We start from the raw sequence: 19,275 nt of genomic DNA on the forward strand, positions 1-19,275 counted from the left end.
TTCAGTTCACAGGAAGGAAGAGAAATATCTTCTCATCTGGCCACTCATCCTGCCTCCGTGGAGTCTCTACTTCGTGACACTGTAGAACTGTTCGCTTCCTCTCCTTTTCTGAAGCTTCTTTGAAATGGTCCCTTTCATGCTCATCTGGCAAAAAAGAAAGGCCTAGGGCTGAGCCCTACACGTCGGAGCATCACGCCCCCAGCCTTCTGGGATCTAAAGGGACTCCCGGACGCCGGTTTCATTCAGTCATGTCATAGTTCATCGCCACTGGCATTTCTCCTGGAGCTCCGTTTTCTCCCATTACCAGCAGGAGCTCCTTGGAGGCAGCTCTAGTGTCCCGTCACTAGGTGTCCAGGGGCCGGAGCCCCCCTGGGCTTCCTCGCACAGCGCATCAGGGCTCACCTTGTCCTTTTTCTGCCCTCCGCCTGGGATCAGCCACTTTTCCAGGTTTATTTTTTCTGAGTGGAGAATCGTATTTAGAAATAAAAGATCTGGCTGCCAAGTCGGCCTCGTTGTACTATAACATCATCACTTCTGAAGGCAGAGGGAGAGTTTTGCCAAGAGAAGTGGGACCAGGTGAAGGACTGGCATTGCGTGGGCTTGGCTGCCCTCTCGTGGCCACCGTGGGGCATAAGAGGCGGCCCACGCGGAGGAAGGGCTGGAGGGAGGGAGGTGGGTTCCCCCAGAGCTCAGGGGAAGCCCGGGGCAGTTTCTGTCATGCTTTCTGGGCTGGCAGTGATGAGCCACCCTGGAAGGCCGCTGAGCTGCTCCAACCTTTCATTAGACAAATGGGAACACCGTGGCCCTGAGAGTAGGCCACGGGACATCTCAAAGGCGGGCGGTCACTCAGGTCCCCAGACTCCAACACTCTTTCCACCATGTCCTGCCTGAAGCAGCCCCACCAGGCAAGCTCGACTCCAGACACCACCTGGACTCACCTGCCAACCTGGGGAGGGGATCCCTCTGCTGCTACTGTCAGGTGGTCCTCCCGCCTTTGCTTGGACTCCCACCGGGTTCCATCCTCTGAGGTCCCCCCAGCTCTAGCCTCTGCAGCAGCAGAGCTTGCACGGCCCAGACAAGCCCAAGCTGGGAGGACAAGGACAATGGAGGAAGCACCTCCCTGGATCTGCGAGGCAGGTGGGGTTAGCCCCATTTCACTCCAGGTGGCTTGAGGCACAGGGAGGCGGCCTTAACGCGTCCAGGCCCACACATCAGTAAGTGTCGGGGTGCGTGGAAACCGTGCCCTTGATTTATGGGTTGAGGAATCGACTTCTGAGAATTCAAACCAGGAGCTAGTGGTGGGATCAGGGTCAAAACCTTAATCTGGGGCAGCCCCTGTGGCTCAGCAGTTTAGCACCGCCTTCAGCCCAGGGCGTGATCCTGGGGTCCTGGGATCGAGTCCCACGTTGGGCTCCCTGCATGGAGCCTGCTTCCCCTTCTGCCTGTGTCTCTGCCTCTCTCTCTCATGAATAAATAAATAAAATCTTTAAAAAAACCCCACAAAACCTTAATCTGTTCATTTTCAAGAGCCACATTCACAGGATGCAGTGGCCAGGAGGGCAGCCTGGGCTAGCGCCTACTTTCTCTAAACCTTATTATGAAGCACAACTTAGAAGAAAGTGCCCCAAAAGCAAAGGCACACACAGCTCAATGATCTCTTACAAAGCAAGTGCTTGTGTGATCACCATCCAAGTCATCAAATAGGATGATGTCGACAACCCAGGGCCCTTTAATTCTCCTGACCGCTGCCCCTGCTCCATAGCTTACCGTCTAGGCAGACACCCACCCCGGGTGGTGTAGTGTGCACTTTGTAATCATACTTTTGGCAGCCTTTCCTGTCTGTCTGGTCCTCTCAACATGCACCCAATATCTACCCACAGATCTTTTTCTGCTGTGTGACACTGACCTATCACAATCTTATTTGTCCTTCCATGGTCGGCAGATGTGTGGGTTGTCTCCAGGTTTTGTTATAATGAACACAAGAACTGCTACAAACCACCATGTACCTGTTTCTTGGTAGGTGAGAACTTCAGCATATCCTTTTAGGGGGACACAATTCGATCCATAATAATAATTAAGAGTGGAATTGCTGAGTTGTCTTATCAGGTCCTGAGAAAGGACTTGAGTGTGGCCGGCTAATCTGTGCTGTGGTGTCAGGAAGCACGACTGAGGGCAGCACTGGGACCAGGGCAAGGTAAGTGAGGTGTCAGGGGTACAAAATTTAAGGCAGACTCACTCTCGGGGGTGTGTCCTCACAGCAGCTCTGAGGGCGGGAGTAGACAAAATGTGACAAGGAAGGGAGAAAGCCGATAAAGAGCTTCTTAATTGTCATGATGGGCGATCGGGGCTCAGTCCCATTGGGAGCCTCTGAAGAGCCCTGTAGACTGGGCCGCCCGCTTGTCCCACAGAGGAATGGGAATGCCGGGCACTCTTCCACTGACTCCTGGGCCTTCCTGGTTGTAGATCATCCCTCAGGGCACTAAAACTCCCGGGGGCTGCTGTGCCCTGGGGCTGAGGGAGCTTCAGGGGCACCGGGGAAAGGTCTCAGGCAGGGCAGCAGGACACACGGGGGCTCGCAGTGGCATGCTGTCAGCACGCCAGGTGCCCACGGCAGGCTCAGGTGAAGCCAGGGCCATGGATCGAGGCATCAACAGCATCTGCTACAGCCCACACCTTGCAACGCTCAGGCCGCTCATTCAGTGCATCAAGTCCATTGTGCTACAGACCTACGTGCCCCTGTACCCATTGTGCAGCCCGATGCGGGGCTGGATCCCAGGACCCTGAGATCATGACCTGAGCCGAGGATAGATGCTTAACTGATGGAGCCACCCAGGTGCCCAGGTGCCCCTGTATTAAGTCTTGATATCCGGTAGAGAAATCCCTCTTGGCTTTCTTCTTCATTGGCTATGCTTCGCCTTTTGCATTTCTAAATAGATTTAAAGCCATCTTGTCAATTCCATAAAACTGTGTTGGTCTTTTGAGTGGGATTGCATCAAATCTATAGTTCGTTTTGGAAAAACTGATATCTTTCTAACATTGACTCTTCTAATCCACAAACATAATCTCCCCTTTTCTTTGGGTCTTCCTCAATTTCTCCCAACTTTTTATATATTTCTGTATGGAAGGCTTGCGCATCTTACATTTCATTTATTCCCAGGTATTAGATATTTTTGACGCTCTTAAGTACCTTTTAAATTCTTAAACTTGGGGATCCCTGGGTGGCTCAGCGGTTTAGCACCTGCCTTCGGCCCAGGGCCTGATCCTGGAGACCCGGGATCAAGTCCCACGTCAGGCTCCCTGCATGGAGCCTGCTTCTCCCTCTGCCTGTCTCTCTGCTTCTCTCTCTCTCTCTCTCTCTGTGTGTGTCTCTCATGAATAAATAAAATCTTAAAAAATAAATAAATTCTTAAACTTATGGCTGCATATAGATGTTGATTATTTTAATTCTTTTTTTTCAAGTAGGCTCTACCTCTAATGTGGTGCTTGAACTCACAAGCCTGAGACCAAGAGTCACGTGCTCTACCGACTGAGCCAGCCAGGTGCCCCAGTTCAGCTGGTTTCCATGCATTGATTTTGTAGCCCACTAAAGTACTCAAGTCATTATTTGTAATTATCTATCTGTGAATTCTTTTGGATTCTCTAAGTACATAATGTTATCTGTGAATAAAAAGTTTAATTTTTTCCTTTCCAATCCTCTTGCTTCACTCCACTGGTTAAGGGTCTCTTACTGTGATGCTAAGTGGTGACAGGTGTCATCTTTACCTGCCTCCTAACCTAAATAGAAGAATATTTGACACTTTATCATTAAATATGAGGCTTTCTGGGGAGCCTGCAACTCTTGGTCTTGGGGTTGTGAGTTTGAGCCCCACACACTGGTGTAGAGATTACTTAATAAAATAAAAGATGCTCTCTATAGTTCCTACTTCTATATATTCCTTGTAAATATTTAAGACCTGCGGATTGCAGCCTTGTGAGAAACTCCAAGTCAGGCGACCCAGCTAAACCACGTCCAGGCTAGTGCTTCACACGAACTGAGAGAAAACGTTTGTTGTTTTAAACTAAACTTGGAGGGTTACACGGCAGTAGGTAATGGGTGCATAGACCTCCCCTCAAAGTCCAACCTAAGGAGACTGCAGCATCATGTGGCAGAAGGGGCGTGGGTTTTACAACTCGATACAACGGTTTTGAAGTCATCGTGCCCTTTACATATGTTGATCCTATTACCTAGAAAACATCAGAACAGATTGTGTAGCAATGGGTGGAATATTTGACACGGGAAATCTTAGAAACTCAGGATATCTGGTTGCTGAACCATTGTACCAGCAACCCTTCATTTTTTTTTTTTTAAAGATTTTATGTACTTGTGAGCGAAAGAGAACAGGAATATGGGCAGAGGTGCAGAGGGAGAAGCAGACTCCCGACTAAGGGGAGGACTCGACCCCAGGACCCCGGGGCACTTAACCGACTGAGTCACCCAGGCGCCCCTTCCCCTTCATTTTTTTTGACAGGCATTAAAAACTGCCTGTGTTGAACATCTGGATTCTCTCCCAGTGGTTGGGCCACTGCGGTGCATTATGGGGGTTGTGCCTTATGAGTTCGACCTCTCACGTCACCGGCAGTTGAGTTAGCTGTGGAGGAATTATTTCCCATCGAGCCCACAGGCCTCACTTCAAGCCTTTAAAATCTTTGTTGCTGCTGTTAAAAGCAACTGCTAAGAGGTGATATCATCTCCCACCACCTATGCCCTGCAACGGATGCCAGCTGCTCTGTGGAACGGGGCCCCTAAGATTAGAGGCAGCCCGGCGAGGCAGGATTTGGATTATGGGGCTGGAACTCCACCTCCTCTCCCTCTTAGCTGACAAGTGGTTTTCTCTGGGCCTGTTTTGTTCACTTGTAAGATGGAAGTAAGAATATTTATCTCCTTGGGGTCCTTTTGCAGATTATACTGGAGCATTTGGGAAAGCAATTAGGCTATTAATAGATATTCAATATTTAAAAAAACAACACCTTTCATGTGCCAAAGCTGGACACTGATACAGCTTGCTGCTCCCAGCGTGGGTCGTGTAGGGCCCAGAGCACGGGCATTGCCTGCACGTAGGTGAGACATCAAGACTCTGGCCACACCCTGGACGAATCAAGTCAGAATCTGCATTTCCGTAATATCCCCAGTGATTCATAAACTTGGAGAGGAATCCAAAGTTGTGCATTTCCAGGAAGCTCCACACAAGTAGCCACAAGTCATGAGAAGAAGGAGGAGGGATACAGATGGTCTAGTGACAAAGACAAGCTTGCTAGGGTTTGGGCCTCTCCCTGTTTACTGTATCCAAGGAAGAACGGCTCGCTTGTTGGTGTGAAACTCAACTCCCACAAAGACTTGCTCTAGCACAGAAAAGCCAAACCACTAATCTGAATAAATAAGCATCAATTTTATTGAATCATGAATAATTTAAGACTGGTACAATCATCAGCTTTATTCTCTATGACGTGGGGCATGATCTCCAGTAGATCGATGGCAGATCCAAAAACCTCATGACAAATGAAAATTAAATAGGGAGGACGGGAGGGAAGGAGGAAGGAAACATACCGTACACAAAATACTCAATTCCTAGTTTTCTCTTTAAAAATGGCTAGAAAAAATTCATCAAAATGCAGCACTTTAATCGATTATTTACAATTTCTATGTTACAGTGAAAAAATGTACATCTTATAGGACATATTTCATAAACTGCTCCACTGGAAACAACTAGATTAAAACAGCAAACCTTCCATTTAATATCCACAAAGTTGGATTGTTTTTTTTTTTTTCCTTTTGAAGTAGATTCACCACCATCAGATCTGAGTACACGGAATTCCGAAGTTGAAGCATCAACAGTAAAATAAAAAATGTCCCCAAGACACAACAAAGGTCTAGGCAAGTCTCGTTCCTTGTCCCACCCCTACCCCACCCCCAAACTTAAATTAAAAGATATTCCCATCTCATTTATGGCCTGTAGAATTCTTGGCAGTTTGGGAAGAAGACTTTTGGCTTCCACTGGTAACTCAACGTAAGTGTTGCATAGAATTTCATACATTTTCAGAAAGTAGCCTAACTGTAGAAAAAGGCAAAATGGAAGCATTTCGGAACAGAGCCCTAAATGAGCACAAAGTCACTTTGTCAAAGGTGAGCGACACTAACGTAAAATATGACCGAAAGAAGAAATGTGCGTATCAGACAACCCTGCTTCCCGAAACTTGAGGAAGGACACGGAGTTGTGAATCACACGAGGGCTACGCGACTTCAAATCAACTGGTCACTAGTCAGGCAGCACCAGAGACAAGAGGTCTCGGTTCTGAGCCTGGGCCTGGCGGGAGGGAAGTCTAGGATAGGAGAGGGGAGGAGACAGAGAAGGTGTCATAAAAACAAAGAAAACAACAACAAAAAAAGGGTTTCAAACGATATTGGCAGGTGTCTACTCACAAGGTGACTGGGAAAACTGCCCCCAAGGAGAGGTCTATTTTACCTCCTCCCAAATTCACAGTATGAGCGTGTAAGGTCATCGCTGGGAAACAGATTGAGAAGGACCACTCTGTAGGTTTACCAGAAGGCTCAGGCTGTGGCCCGTGGTCACAGGCTAAATCCATGGTTGAAAATTGTTTTATGGAAAACAAAGCAAAACAGGACAAGACACACTCACACACCCAGATGGCTAATGAAGGCTGCACGCGATAGCGTCTGAGTTTACGGAGATTAAATTAGCAAGGACAGCACGGAGAGGTCGTCCGTTCACCGGCTAGTGGGGTGCATCCTCCTTTTTCCTTTGAGGAGGAAGAAAATGGGTGTCATCCAACGTCATGCGAGCAGTTTCAGGTCAAGTTCTCGTGGTGAGAAAAATGATAAAAAGTGTACAGAGATGGGCCTTCAGGAATAGAAATGTGGGACTTGGAATAATAAAAAACCCTGATCGTGAACAGAGACACCCCCACTGGGGTCCAGTAAAGATTCTCCCTGTAAAGCAGAAACAAACCAACTTACAGATTTACCACTACTCTCTGTAAAGAAACTACCAGTATGTTGAAGACACGTGCTAGCAGGGTATGTATCAGCAAGGTCATGTGGACTTGTAGGAACTTTTGCCTTTTTCTGCATCAGACAGATCGCTGTCCAGTCAGAGTGTTAGCTGGAGACCGATAAGAACCTAAAAAGAAAAATTCATCTTTTTTTTTTTCCTTTTTCTTTTACCCATGGTCACGCATCCACACAAATGAGTCTTTCAGATGAGAAAAGTCACCGCAACTTGAGTTCGCCTAACGAGTAGATGACTTTTTTTTTTTTTTTTAGCCCTGTTTGCTCTGATGGGGAAAACAAAACAAGAAAACAAAACAAAACAAAACAACAACAACAAAAAAAATCATGGACCCCAGGCAGGCACAACACTCGTAAATGAACACGGTTAGTACAAAACCAGTAAGGCATCGCTTTGGGAAGGTCAGCACCGAAGAGGTCAGGCAAGACTCGTCCGGACGGAGGCCGGGGCTTCTGGAAGGGAGCGGCCTCCGGCCCCTCGTGGAGTTGCGTCACGTTGGTTCTGAGGAAAAGTGCAAGTCTTGTGCGAGGGGACCTCAGCACCCCACCTGAGGTTGGGGCTCGCACGCCTGAGGTGTCGATGTGCGTTCTGAAGCCTCGAGGACGAGAAGGCAAGGCCAGGTCCCGGCTCACCCGCGCGTGCAGGGTGGGGTCCTGGTCCACGAGAGGGGCCACGGCCACCCCCGGCCCCAGCAGGCCGCGGCGAGGGGCACAGCCGTGAGCGTGGGCGACCGGACAACCAGGACTCGGCAGGACCAAACCGAGACTCAACTCCTGCGGTTCTTTCTTTCACCAAAGGACTGATTCTGACCAAAGGTGGGGTGGGGGGCGGGGGGGGGAGGGGGGGCGGTCTTCCAAATCAAAGAGTCAGGAAAGGGAGAGACTCCCCCTCATCTGCAAGGGGGTGAACCAGTTCTCCAAACCGACCAGCTCCCGCTGTCCGCGGTGCTTGGGGGAGAAGCACCTGCTCGGCCGGCTGCGCAGGGGCCGCTCGCGCACCCACTCACGCTCAGCAACCGGCTGGAGGCCGACGGCCCCGAAAGGTGCGGCCGAGCTGGAACAGGTGAGGACACCTCTCGGGCAAGGAGAGCACCATTTAGAAGGCAAACCCGACCGGCGAGCGCGCTGGGCATTGCCCTAAGGTCGCCCCGCGTGGCGGGCAGCTCTGGGGTCTGGCGGGGTGACCGAGCGGCGCCCCAAGTTAGCACCAGCTCGCCCGGGGGGCCGGCTGGGTGGACGGCGGGGAGGCAGAGGGGGTGTGGGGGGCGCTGGCGGCAAGACCGGCCTGGAGGGTCGGTGCCGAGGGGCGGCTGGGAGGCCCGCCGGTGGGCTTGGCTCCGGCCTCCTCCGCTCCGGGAGGCTCACGGCAGGATGCGCTTTGCTTTCAGGGCTTCACGTGGCTTCTTGGGGTGGTTTTGTTTTTTGTCTGCTTGTTTGTGTTCTTTGTCCCCTTTTCATCTCAACGGTGATGATGCTTCCCCGAGAAGTGTTCTTCAGTGTCTTAGGGAGGTCACAGCAACAAGGCAAACGATAAGGGAAATGAACAGAAGGTAGTGCAGGTTCTCACTGTGGAAGGAAGCAGGGCCGAGGCGGCGGCCTGGGAGGCCCGCACCCAGGTCGAGGCTGGCGGGTGAGGGGTTCCGGGGAGCCCTGCGGCTCTCGTCGTGCTGCGGCCGGGGGCTGGCTCAGGAGGGCATCGTCGGGATGGGGCAGGGCACGCAGGTGGAGCAGGGCCAGGGGTGGGGCGAGGCGGGCCAGCGCCACGGCTGGCCCCTGTCACAGAGTAGACTCCAGGGACGAGTCCAGGATGTCGTCATGATGGCTGTTGCTGTTGGAGTCGCTGTCGTAGCTCTGGGGGCTGGAGTAGTTGGCGGCCTCCTGCAGCCTCATCAGCATGTTCATCTGGGGAGAGGGAGAGAGGGAGAGCGTGAGCGGCCTCCAGGCTGCCAGCCCTCCACCTTGGGCCTTCTCCAAGCTCGCGCTCCATCCTCCGGACTCCCTCTGGGTTGCAGTCTACAACGGAGGCCGTGGACACAACACCCGTGGCCTCTGGGCCCGGCTTCCAGGGTCCAAATCCCGCCTCTGCCATGTATGAGCCGTCTAACCTTGGGGAAGTTACTTTTTTTTCTTTTAATATCGTCTTTATTTATTCATGAGAGACACAGAGAGAGAAGCGGAGACACAGGCAGAGGGAGAAGTAGGCTCCCCACGGAGGAGACTGATGCGGGACTCGATCCCAGGATCCGGGGATCAGGCCCTGAGCTGAAGGCAGGCGCTCAACCACTGAGCCACCCAGGCGTCCCCAAATGCCCTCTTTGGGTAAGTTACTTAATCTTTTTGTGCCTCAGCTTCTTGGTTGGCCACGTGTGAATATCGTACCTGTCCTACGACGTGGTGGGGGTGGACTGAGTTAACATACGCAGAGCACAGAACACAAAATAGGAAGTCTTCTGTGAATACAATCTTTATTTTTTATTTGGAAGTGACACGCTCTACCCAAGTGCGGCCCTCAAACGGGGTAAAGATGCCCCGAGCGTCCCTGCTGCTGGAACAGGTGCATTTAGCACTGCTGCCATGGAGCACATGGCTCCCCCTTTGGGGTACACCCAACCCGTGGGTACTTCTGGCTCTGGCCAGAGGGCGGCCTGGAGCCGGCTAGGCAGGGCCACCACAGGGGAGGCAAAGGACGGCACCAGTCACAAGCAGAGCCTCCAGGCACACAGAGGCCTAGATTTCAAGGAGGGAAACTCCGGGCCAATGACCTACGATCTCTGAGCCCCCAGGCCCTCATCTGCAGCTGAAGTAGGGAATGAAATGACAGGATGAGCCTCAGAGCCTCAGCATAGGGCTTGGCGTGTCGCGTAGTAAGTGCTCAATAAATGAGATCTGCTGTTGTCCTCACCGTTTGACTTAAAGAGTTTAAAGAGTGTTCTTAAACCTTCCCTCTCTACAGTCTGTTGGTTATTTGCAAGTGAAAGGGGGGAACGAGGAACTAATTTTATTTGCAACTGTAAATTGTGTATTTTATGTGGCAAGGAAGCTAGAAAGTAGAGTCTCTCTGAGCGAAGGCCATGGAATCCAGCTGCTTCCTAGCCAGCTGCCCCTCAGATGCCGTGCGGTCTCCTGGGTGAGCCAGGGCACAGAACCACCATCGGGGGTGCCTACCTGCACGGCCACGACCGGGGGAGAGGTGGAGCCGGAGTACAACGGGCGATCCTTTGCGGCTGCGATCGTTCACTCATCAAAAGGCCCCAGTGTCCTTACGTACGTGTTCTCGAACAAGAACGAGTCAGTCCTATTTTCCTGGAGGTCTCAGTCTCATGAGCGAGAGAGAGGCCAGTAACCAAGAGAGCTATTCTAACAGAGGGGCTTCTGGCCCTGGGCAGGGACAAACCCCAAGTATCTCTTTGATAAGTGGCACAGCTCGCTTCTGGGGACCTGGGGTTGGAGGGCGAGTTCTGTGTGACTATCTCAAGAGCTTCAGGTTTTACCTAAATGCCCTTAAGTTGGGTCAGTGACACAAATACTCCTGAGTAAGAAAAGAAGGCCTGGGGATGAGTCCTTCTTCCCTCTAGGTATCTCCTAAATTTTATTTTTATGTAAGGAAAGAGCTCTTGAGCTTGCAGCCATAAAAATGGCTCCAGGACTCTGGTTTTAGCCATAATTAATGTTAGACATGGGCTTTTTAAAGTCTGATCCTTTTTATCTGCAAAACCACTGCCGTAAATACTATGCATTAGGTTGTGCGTAGTAACACATAACAACTCCCATTTGAAATATAGTCCCTGTTTGGGACGCCTGGGTGGCTGGCTCAGTGGTTGGGTGCCCGCCTTCAGCCCGGGGCGTGATCTTGGAGACCTGGGATTGAGTCCCACGTCGGGTTCCCTGCGTGAATCCTGCTTCTCCCTCTGCCTGTGTCTCTGCCCCTCCCTCCCCCACCCCCCATGAATAAATCAATAAAATCTTTTTTAAAAATGTAAGAGACTTGGGCAGCCAGGTGGCTCAGCAGTTAAGTGCTTGCCTTTGGCCCAGGGCATGATCCTGGAGTCCCAGGATTGAGCCCTGCATTGGGCTCCCTGCATGGAGCCTGCTTCTCCCTCTGCCTGTGTCTGCTTCTCTCTGTGTATGTCTCTCATGAATGGATAAATAAAATCTTTAAAAATAAATTAAGTTAAATATTGTTCCTGTTTAAAAAAAGAAATCTCCACAGGACCACAGCTCCTGCCTGCCACTCAGGAGGATGGCAGACAAGCCAAAGCAGTGATGATGATGATGATGATGATGATGATGATGACTATTATTATCTAGCAAATCAATTAGTCATTAAGGACAGAACAAGTCAGCTCTCTTTGCATCCTGCTGCATCCCTTATGAATACGTTCTTTCCTCAAGTAATGCCAAGTTAACATTTTCTGCTGTGTTTTTCCTCTTGCCTTGGCTGCCAAGGGAGCTCAAGGGTAACGTGAAGGCATGATAATGGTCACTTATGTAAGGGAGGCTCTGGGAGTTGTGCTTCCACCTTCTTTAATAGAGCTTTTGATTTATGAGGCTTAATTTCGCAGTATGACCGTGTGTGGGTCTCAGGCAGGTGGAGAAGGCCGTAATGACGGTGTCACCGTCCCTAGTCCAGATTCTCCTCAGAGGGCCTCTATCTGCTTTCGCCGCCACAGTGGGGTAAACAGCAAGCTCAGGCAGTGTGCAAGGCTTTACTCTCGTCAAGGGCCTGGGGAGCCGTACTCAGGCTTCCCTGTCCTCGAACCTCTCCCGGCCTGTGCCCCCCATCAGCTGGCTTGGGCTCCTGCTCCGCAGCCATCGCAGCCTCTGCTTTTACCAGTGGGAGAGATCAGTGGCACAGGACAGTGCCTGACAGGGGTGGCACTCAAAGCAGACAGGACGTTTAGGTCGGGGAGAAACCTGCATCTGTGACCTTTCACTTTATACCAGAACAAGCTTCAGAGGCAAGGGTCAGAGGCTGGAGCAAAAAACCGACACCATGGACGATACTATTGGCCGAAATGTGACTAACCTGGGGATGGGCCCCACCTTCCAAAGCAAGACCCTGGCTCAGTCCCATCTGTACTCCCAGCATGCCTTGTGTCATGACCAATATATAGTAAGTGTTCAGTGAATGCTGAGCTGCCCTGGGGGCTGAGGACTCACCAGCGGGTCTCCTTCAGCATCGCTGGGCGGCATCTGCTTGCTCGCAGACCCTTCCCGAGGCATGGAGTAGCCGTCGAAGCCGACATCCTCAGGCCGGAGCTGCAGCAGGGGAGGCCACTCGTGCTGCTGTGGGCTGGCCGCCCAGGGGTAGGTGTCCATCACCCACTTGGCGGGATCCTCCCAGGGGGCCCGCCTTCCATAGAGCTGAAAACAGGCAAAGAAAGGAATAGTCTGGGAGTGGCCCGATACCTCTTCCGCAGCCCCGGCTTTGCAGCTTTCTGAGGAACTCCACAAGCCCAGCATCACGCCTTCTGTGAAGGGAGGAATTCCACTCCCAGAATTCCAAGGAAGGAAGTCACCCAAGCTACACACCGCTTGGCGTGCTAAGACTGAAGCCGACACGCCCGAGGGGTCACAGGTGCTGGCTTGGAGTGAGGCTGACCTGGGCCCGCACCTTAGCCCTGCCACTGCCCCGCCGTGTCACTCTCAACTCTCAGCGTTGCTGACCCAATCTGAAAAGTGGCCTCCACGGGGCGGGGCGGGGGACCCCGTGTGATTTGAGGCGGTTGCCAACTCCTGTGGTGTAAATACTCCTACTATGGCCAAACTACCCATGTGGAATCGCTGGACTCGGAGCTGGAAGGGGGTGCTGACTGCGAAGACGACCTCCCACACAGGCTGGGCATCCACACCACAGGTGTTACCAGCGGCCCCGGTGCGATGAGAGCCGATTTCTGGAAGCAGCTCGGACTCTCAGGGCCCCTCCAGCAGCTCTGGGCACTTTGAAAACAACTCACTGTTCACAGAGGGTATGCACGGGTGTCGGAATTTTAAGTGTCTCCCTCTCTCTAGTATTATCCTTCAAAACTGGCCATAACAACTAACAGAAAACTACTTTATCACTTAATTTAAGGCCTTTTCTTAAGCCTTAAATATTTAATGATGAAATTATTACAGTGACTTTTACTATCAATGCCAGGAAACCGGTACCCTCTTTCGGGGACAGAAACCCTGGCTGCAGCACCTCCCCAGGCTGGGCTCTGTGGGAGACAGCCAGGCGTGTCTTCGTCCTCTCCCTCTCCGAATGCCACCACTGCACCCACATCTTAGAGCTGACGGGGTGTCTGCAGAGCTTTACAAATGTCATGTCTACCTACCAGCTGACTCCAAGGGGAAGTACTACTACCCGAGTCTCCCAGGTGAGGGGACAGGCGCAGGGAGGAAAGGCTGCAGAATGGGAATCCGAGTGTCCCACTCCTCGCACCACTGAGTCGGAGACGTGGGAGGTGTGCTGGCTGTGGCTCTGGGAGGCACCCCTCTACAGGGCACCATGGGGTATAAAGAACAAAGACTCCCAGACCACAATGTCGGCTCCTTCTGCCCTCCCACGACTCCTACAGGTGAGAGGCGAGAGGGGACTTGCTGAGAGAACAGAGCTGAGCTCTGACTGTCCGGACAAACCACATCTATCCAGGTCAGAGACTGCCCCAACTGGAAGGAACTGGGGTCACCTGGCCTCATCTACCAGGTGGGGTTGTCAGGGCCTAAGCAGAAGCGCCAGGCGTGAAAGGTTATGGAGAAGAGCTGGATTCAAACCCAGGACCTCAGCTTCCTTCTCTGGGTCTTTCTTTCCCGCTCCACCCCTCCTGACCGAGTCCACTTGGTATCTGCAAGAGCCACACGACTCCGCCAAAACCAGAGCCGGGAGATGCAGACCAGGCTGTCCACCAGGTAAGGATGTGTCAACGTGGCTGACTCACGATCGCCCACGGCACCTCTGACCTTTATGTATGATTTCTCGGGGAAGCCTCCCACCCTGGCGGCCTGGCACACGGGCTTACCCACCTCGCTCCCAGGAGCGACCGGCTCCTGCTGCACTCAAGACGCACACAGCCTATGACCTCATTGCTTTCTCAGACGCTTGCACCCCTCCCGTCTAGCACCCCGGCCCTGTCTGCCACTAAATCTTCCTTATCCTGGGGCAGTGGTGAGCTTCAGGCCTGAGAATTCAGTCTGGTGTTCTAAAGGCAATTCACAGTCTGGGCGAGAATGGATGACGCGAAGGTGTGCGTGTGTGCACATGTGGCTGTGCCAGGAAGGGAGAGGACACACAAGCACTAGGGGGAGATTCAGAACAGAGGAAGGCTGTCGTCAATTAGAAATATTTTTGCAGTTTTAGAAGTTCCTCTCTCCAAAGGGAGGATTGGGCCACTTTTCCCAGGCCAGATCTCACGTGTGAGGCTGAACCAGCGTCTGACTTCTGGAGCCAGTCTGGAGGAGGAGAGGCTCAGGGCTGCAGAGCAAGAGGCTGAGACGTGGAGCTCGTCAAGTCCTTAGACATAATATGGCCCATCATATTTTTAAATACTGGCTCTTCCCCTGACCCTACCACTGAGTAGCCGGAGGACCTTCGGGGCTCCGCAGAAGCCAGCTGGAGAAAACACTCTTCTAGTCTAAGCTTTTCAGATCACAGGGAACCCGAGGCCTGTAGACAGGAGACCTGGCCCAGGGTCTCAGGTCGGGTCATCTGATTTATGGCCCAATGCTCTCTCCTTCCAGCAGGGGAACACAGGTCTCTGGAGTTGCTCTGTAGACTTTAGACACTTTGGCAAATGTTTATAGTGATAGCACCAAGGGGGAGCAGGACTGGAAACTGAGTCATAAGACAAATGTACGTCAGGCACACGTGAACATCATCTGCAAGAACAGAAAATATTTTTACAAGCCTCCACACTTGCCACTCGACATGTTCGAGACCGGGTGATGAATGGCTGGGTAATACCGTGGCAAGCAGAGGAATGATCATAAAAGCTCCCCCGCCCCATCGCGGAGCCCTGAGGCAGCTCTGTGGAGCACCGGAGACAGCTGGACAGAGACAGACAGATGGGACATTCACTTTCCCTTAGGCAGGGAGGGGCCTGGCATGCCCACTGACTCAGGACTCAGACAATGAGAACTAAAACCTGGCCTCTGTGAGCCTTCTGACTCCAGAGAATGTACGGAGCTGCCAGGGGGACATGCCTACCGGCCCTGAGCCACAATGCGTGGTCCTCATGGGCCCTGCACACACATGTCAGGAGTCAAGGACCCTGCACGGTGGCCTGCACACAATGAGCATGGACTCAGAGTAACCCAGGAGCAGTGGGGAATCAGACATTTTTTTTTTTTTTTTTTAAAAAAGAGGAATCCTTTTGTTAAGTGAAATCTGATGTAGAGAACCACTCTACAGAATACAATACTTTGTTCCCTGAGCTACCTGAGGCTTCTGGGATTGATGGAGGTCCTCGGGGCAGCCTGAAAATCACAGAAGTAATGGAATAGTCACCAGACCTGGCTCCAACGATGGCTCATCACACCCCACTGAGTGAACTTGGATAATCACCGAAAACTCTCGTGAGCCTGGTCTTCTCATCTATGAGCCACTGAGTACTCACTGGGCCGTTAGAACTAAAGGAGGTCAAGCACATCGCAGCGTCCAGCAAGTAGCAGGCCCTCGGTAAGTGCCAGCAGACGTTCCTTCAAAGCCAGCGGCCTGAAGAACTCACCAGGTTTCCTCAGGAATCAGTAGATTCTGGGGTTTTCCTGGGCTCCTTGGGATCGTGAGGTCACAGGTTCAGGGCAAGGTGGCTCACCTTTGAGCAACGTGGTACAGCGCTAACTCTGGCTGCCTCCCCTGGTTGATCCCACACTCTTGAAAGATGGTCTTTCAAAGGACCGCACAGCAAAGGGAAGCAATGACTTCTTGCCTCACGTTGAACTGGTAAGTCCCACGAGATGTGGCAGGTCTCTGTTCCCTGCCCCCGATGGCCTGTTCTACAGCCATCCCCAAATCCGTTCAGCCTGTTGCCTCCTCGCTCTCGGTGGCAAAGAGGCCCAAAGCTCCTTTGCCGTGAACTCCAGGAAGGGCAGCTTAGACTCCACCTTTATGACCGTGCCCCAAAGGCCTTCTTTGAAATTCAGGCCCAAAGGAGCAGGGTCTTGGCGTGTCCATCCTTGGTGAGGACCAACAAGGGGCCAGCTGATGCGTAATTCAAGGCTGGAGCACAGTCCGTCTCCACTCCCGGCTTGTGCCTCACTGTGCATGGGAGGCCCTTGCGCAACAGAGCCCAAGGCTTCTTCCAGGCACACCCTGAGGTCACTCCCTATCCCTCATCACAAGATAAATTTGGAGCAAAGCAGCAGCAGAGGAACAAATGAAAGGTAAGGCAGAAATAAGAGGAAATGGAGGAAATGGTGCACTTCTACCCCTAATTCCCTCTAACTGCGAGCCGTGTGGGGGTCTCCCGGGGAAGCCGGGCACAACGCAGCCCCTGGAAGTCACTAATAGAGAGGAGAGGGGCTTCTGAAATGAAACAGACCTCCAGAATCCAGCATGTGGGAGATGCTTTCACTGGCCTAAGAAAAGAGGAGTGACTGCGTGGCTGCTGAGGTTTGTGGCCCTCACAGATCATCTGATTAAAGACTAACTTGGGGTCTGTCGATGCAGGTCCCTGAATTTACCCACCCAGGGAGGTTCTGCTGCAAAGATCTGAAACCCCTCAGACCTCTCTTCATGAAAGCCACATGACGCAGGAGAAATGCTGCCATCAGTGAATGAGCTTCCCACACGGCTAACCAAGGACTTGGGGCTGACCAAGCGACCACCTAATTTCTTGCTACGTCGCCTTCACTACGCACTTCTACTTCTACACAGTGGCCTGCATTTGCAGGACCCGTGCTCCCATTCAATGAAACAGCAGTCACAGGAAGCAGAGTACATTCTTTGCCCAGGTCTTCACGGCCCGGGCGCCTCTGAAACCATCGGCGCGGCTGCCGGTCACGTAGCAGTTGCATATTCGCCAGGCTTGGCCGGACGTACACAAATGTCGAACAGAGACTGCAGCCATTCCCGGGCTCCACCCTACACACACGTAGGCGCGCCCCCTCCTGTGTCCCGCACCGGCCCACGGCAGCCCCTTGTCTCTCCAACTGCCCAGGAGCCCCTGGGAACCGGGCTGCTTCCTGGATTCTTCAGCTGCGCCCATCACCTGCTCATTACGCAGCGTGGGAGCTGCAGGCCCGTGAACTGCTCCAGCTGCCTGAAGGCTCCACAGCGACACTGTCGCAAGCTCCAATTTAGTGCTAAGCCCCTGGCATTCAATGCTGGGCTGAATGAGAAATGAAGGATGCTGCCTTCCAGCTGCAGGGCAGGGACACTCAGCCTCGTGGGCCCCAGGGGCATGGGTGGGGGAGAGGTGGGGTGGGCACAGGTGTCCTGGTGGCAAGTGCTGAGTGCAATGGGGCCGAGGCCTCAGAACCTGGAATCCAAGCTAGAGGCCCGGACTCAAATCCCAGATTCTTTAAAGTGTCACTTTTATGACCTTGGGCGAGTCACTTACTCTCTTGGAGCCTTAATTTTCCCCTCCTGAAAAATGGAGGAAAAAAAAAAAAAATCTCTGCTCAAGACCCAGGATTGACACAGGGCTTGAGTTGACCTGCAGACAGGAGAGTATTTTGCAACCTGTACACTTCCATTTCTTGGGCACTCACTGTGCTGAGCACTGCGTGGCCGTGCCTGCGTCTAACCCTCGCAATCACGCCTTACGGTGGAGACCACTGGCCTCCTCTCCCATCAGCGAGGGCGCCGCGGCACAGAGAGGCTGAACCACTTGCCTGCGGTCACACGTAACAGTGGCAGAGCCAGGATTTGCATCTGTCCTACTCTGTGCTAGCCTGACGGCCTCCCTGCAGAGGGATTGTCACGCCATGTCGGTCAGATGTCTGCAGGAGGAGGTAACGGCAGCTCCTCTGGTCCCCAGGACAGTCCCGGTCCCCCACCCTGCCTCCTAATTTTGAGGAGGCCGCTGGCAAGTGTGCCGCTCACCTGGAGTCCTTCTCTGACGGCTTCTAGGAGATAGGGGATAATGGAGTAGTTCCACAAATCGGTGAACCATACCCTCGAGCCATCCACATCGATGGGGCACGACAGGAAGAGCCGGGGGCCTGGGGACCACAGGGAAAATCAGTCAGAGCCGAAGTTGGGGGTTAAGAGAAGCCACGGTCCAAACAGACCCCGCAGGAGGGACCCCATGATTTTCCGGATGATGGCACAAGTACCAGGTGCTGGGTGGCGGGCACAGGGCAGGACACCCGGAACCCGTCACCCCACCCTGAGATCTCTCTCCCCCACAAAGTCATCCAAAAGAGAGGAGGGCTTTATGGAGGAAGATGTTCACCGCAATAGGATTAACCCTGACCGCTGGCAAGAGACGTGCGCTCTGTGTCCGAGAGAAGAGAAACGGTTTACGCAAATGGTGTACAGCCCCATTCGATTATTCTGCAGCCTTTGAGAGGGACTGTGAAAACGGAGCAGCGGCACAGATGCTCAGGAGACAACGTGAGATAAAAAAGAGCATCCTGGGCAGCCCGGGTGGTGCAGTGGTTTAGCGCTGCCTTTGGCCCAGGGCCTGATCCTGGAGACCCAGGATCGAGTCCCACATTGGGTTCCCTGCATGGAGCCTCCTTCGCCCTCTGGCTGTGTCTCTGCCTCTCTGTGTCTCTCATGAGTAAATAAATAAAATCTTCAAAAAAAAAAAAAAAGGGCATCTTGTGTGCATGCTATTTTTGCCACCACACAAAGCATATGCTTCTGGACGAGGGCAGAGAACAGAAGCTCAAATTAAGGCTAAGATGGTGGGATGATCGTCGTCTTTCCTTCTCTGAACCCTAAGCTTCAGGAATGTTGATAGCATTTTATTTTTAAAGTGGAGCCAATGTCGCCGGGTGGTTTGCGCTCAGGGGAGCCTCGTGGTGGGGGCTCCTCGCCCAGCCGGCAGTGTTTACATCAGCCCGGGCGGGATGCGGGTCTGTGCTGCTGATGAGCCCCGGTGCACTGGGCAAAGAGGGGGACAGGGACACAGTACCCAGGGCAGACGACCGGCAGTCCGGGGTCTGCTTCAGGCTGTGATCCTCCCTCTGTCCCCTTCTCATCCATGGGGACAGTGTGGCCTCTGGCTGAATTGCACCTGCCAGTGCTGTCCTGGCCAGGGCCCCGAGGACACTCATCTGAGGTG

At 52.8% G+C, this 19,275-nt stretch overlaps 1 protein-coding gene across 9 annotated transcripts in view; it reads right to left on the reverse strand.

Annotated features, from left to right (window-relative positions):
• Positions 1-5,405: 5,405 nt before the first annotated feature.
• NAV2 (neuron navigator 2) overlaps positions 5,406-19,275 on the reverse strand; it is a 724,598-nt gene continuing 710,728 nt past the window's right edge. For all 9 annotated transcript variants that reach the window (XM_055317510.1, XM_055317509.1, XM_055317508.1 and 6 more), the window contains 3 exons: positions 18,087-18,205; positions 12,224-12,427; positions 5,406-8,965 (listed from right to left, as the gene is read on the reverse strand). In XM_055317510.1, the coding sequence (XP_055173485.1) occupies positions 8,840-8,965; positions 12,224-12,427; positions 18,087-18,205 (449 nt within the window). In that variant the 3' untranslated portion in view covers positions 5,406-8,839. The remainder of the gene's footprint in view (positions 8,966-12,223; positions 12,428-18,086; positions 18,206-19,275) is intronic.

The sequence above is a fragment of the Nyctereutes procyonoides genome, unplaced genomic scaffold (assembly GCF_905146905.1).
Source record: "Nyctereutes procyonoides isolate TBG_1078 unplaced genomic scaffold, NYPRO_anot_genome, whole genome shotgun sequence".
In the NCBI taxonomy this organism is placed as follows: domain Eukaryota; kingdom Metazoa; phylum Chordata; class Mammalia; order Carnivora; family Canidae; genus Nyctereutes; species Nyctereutes procyonoides.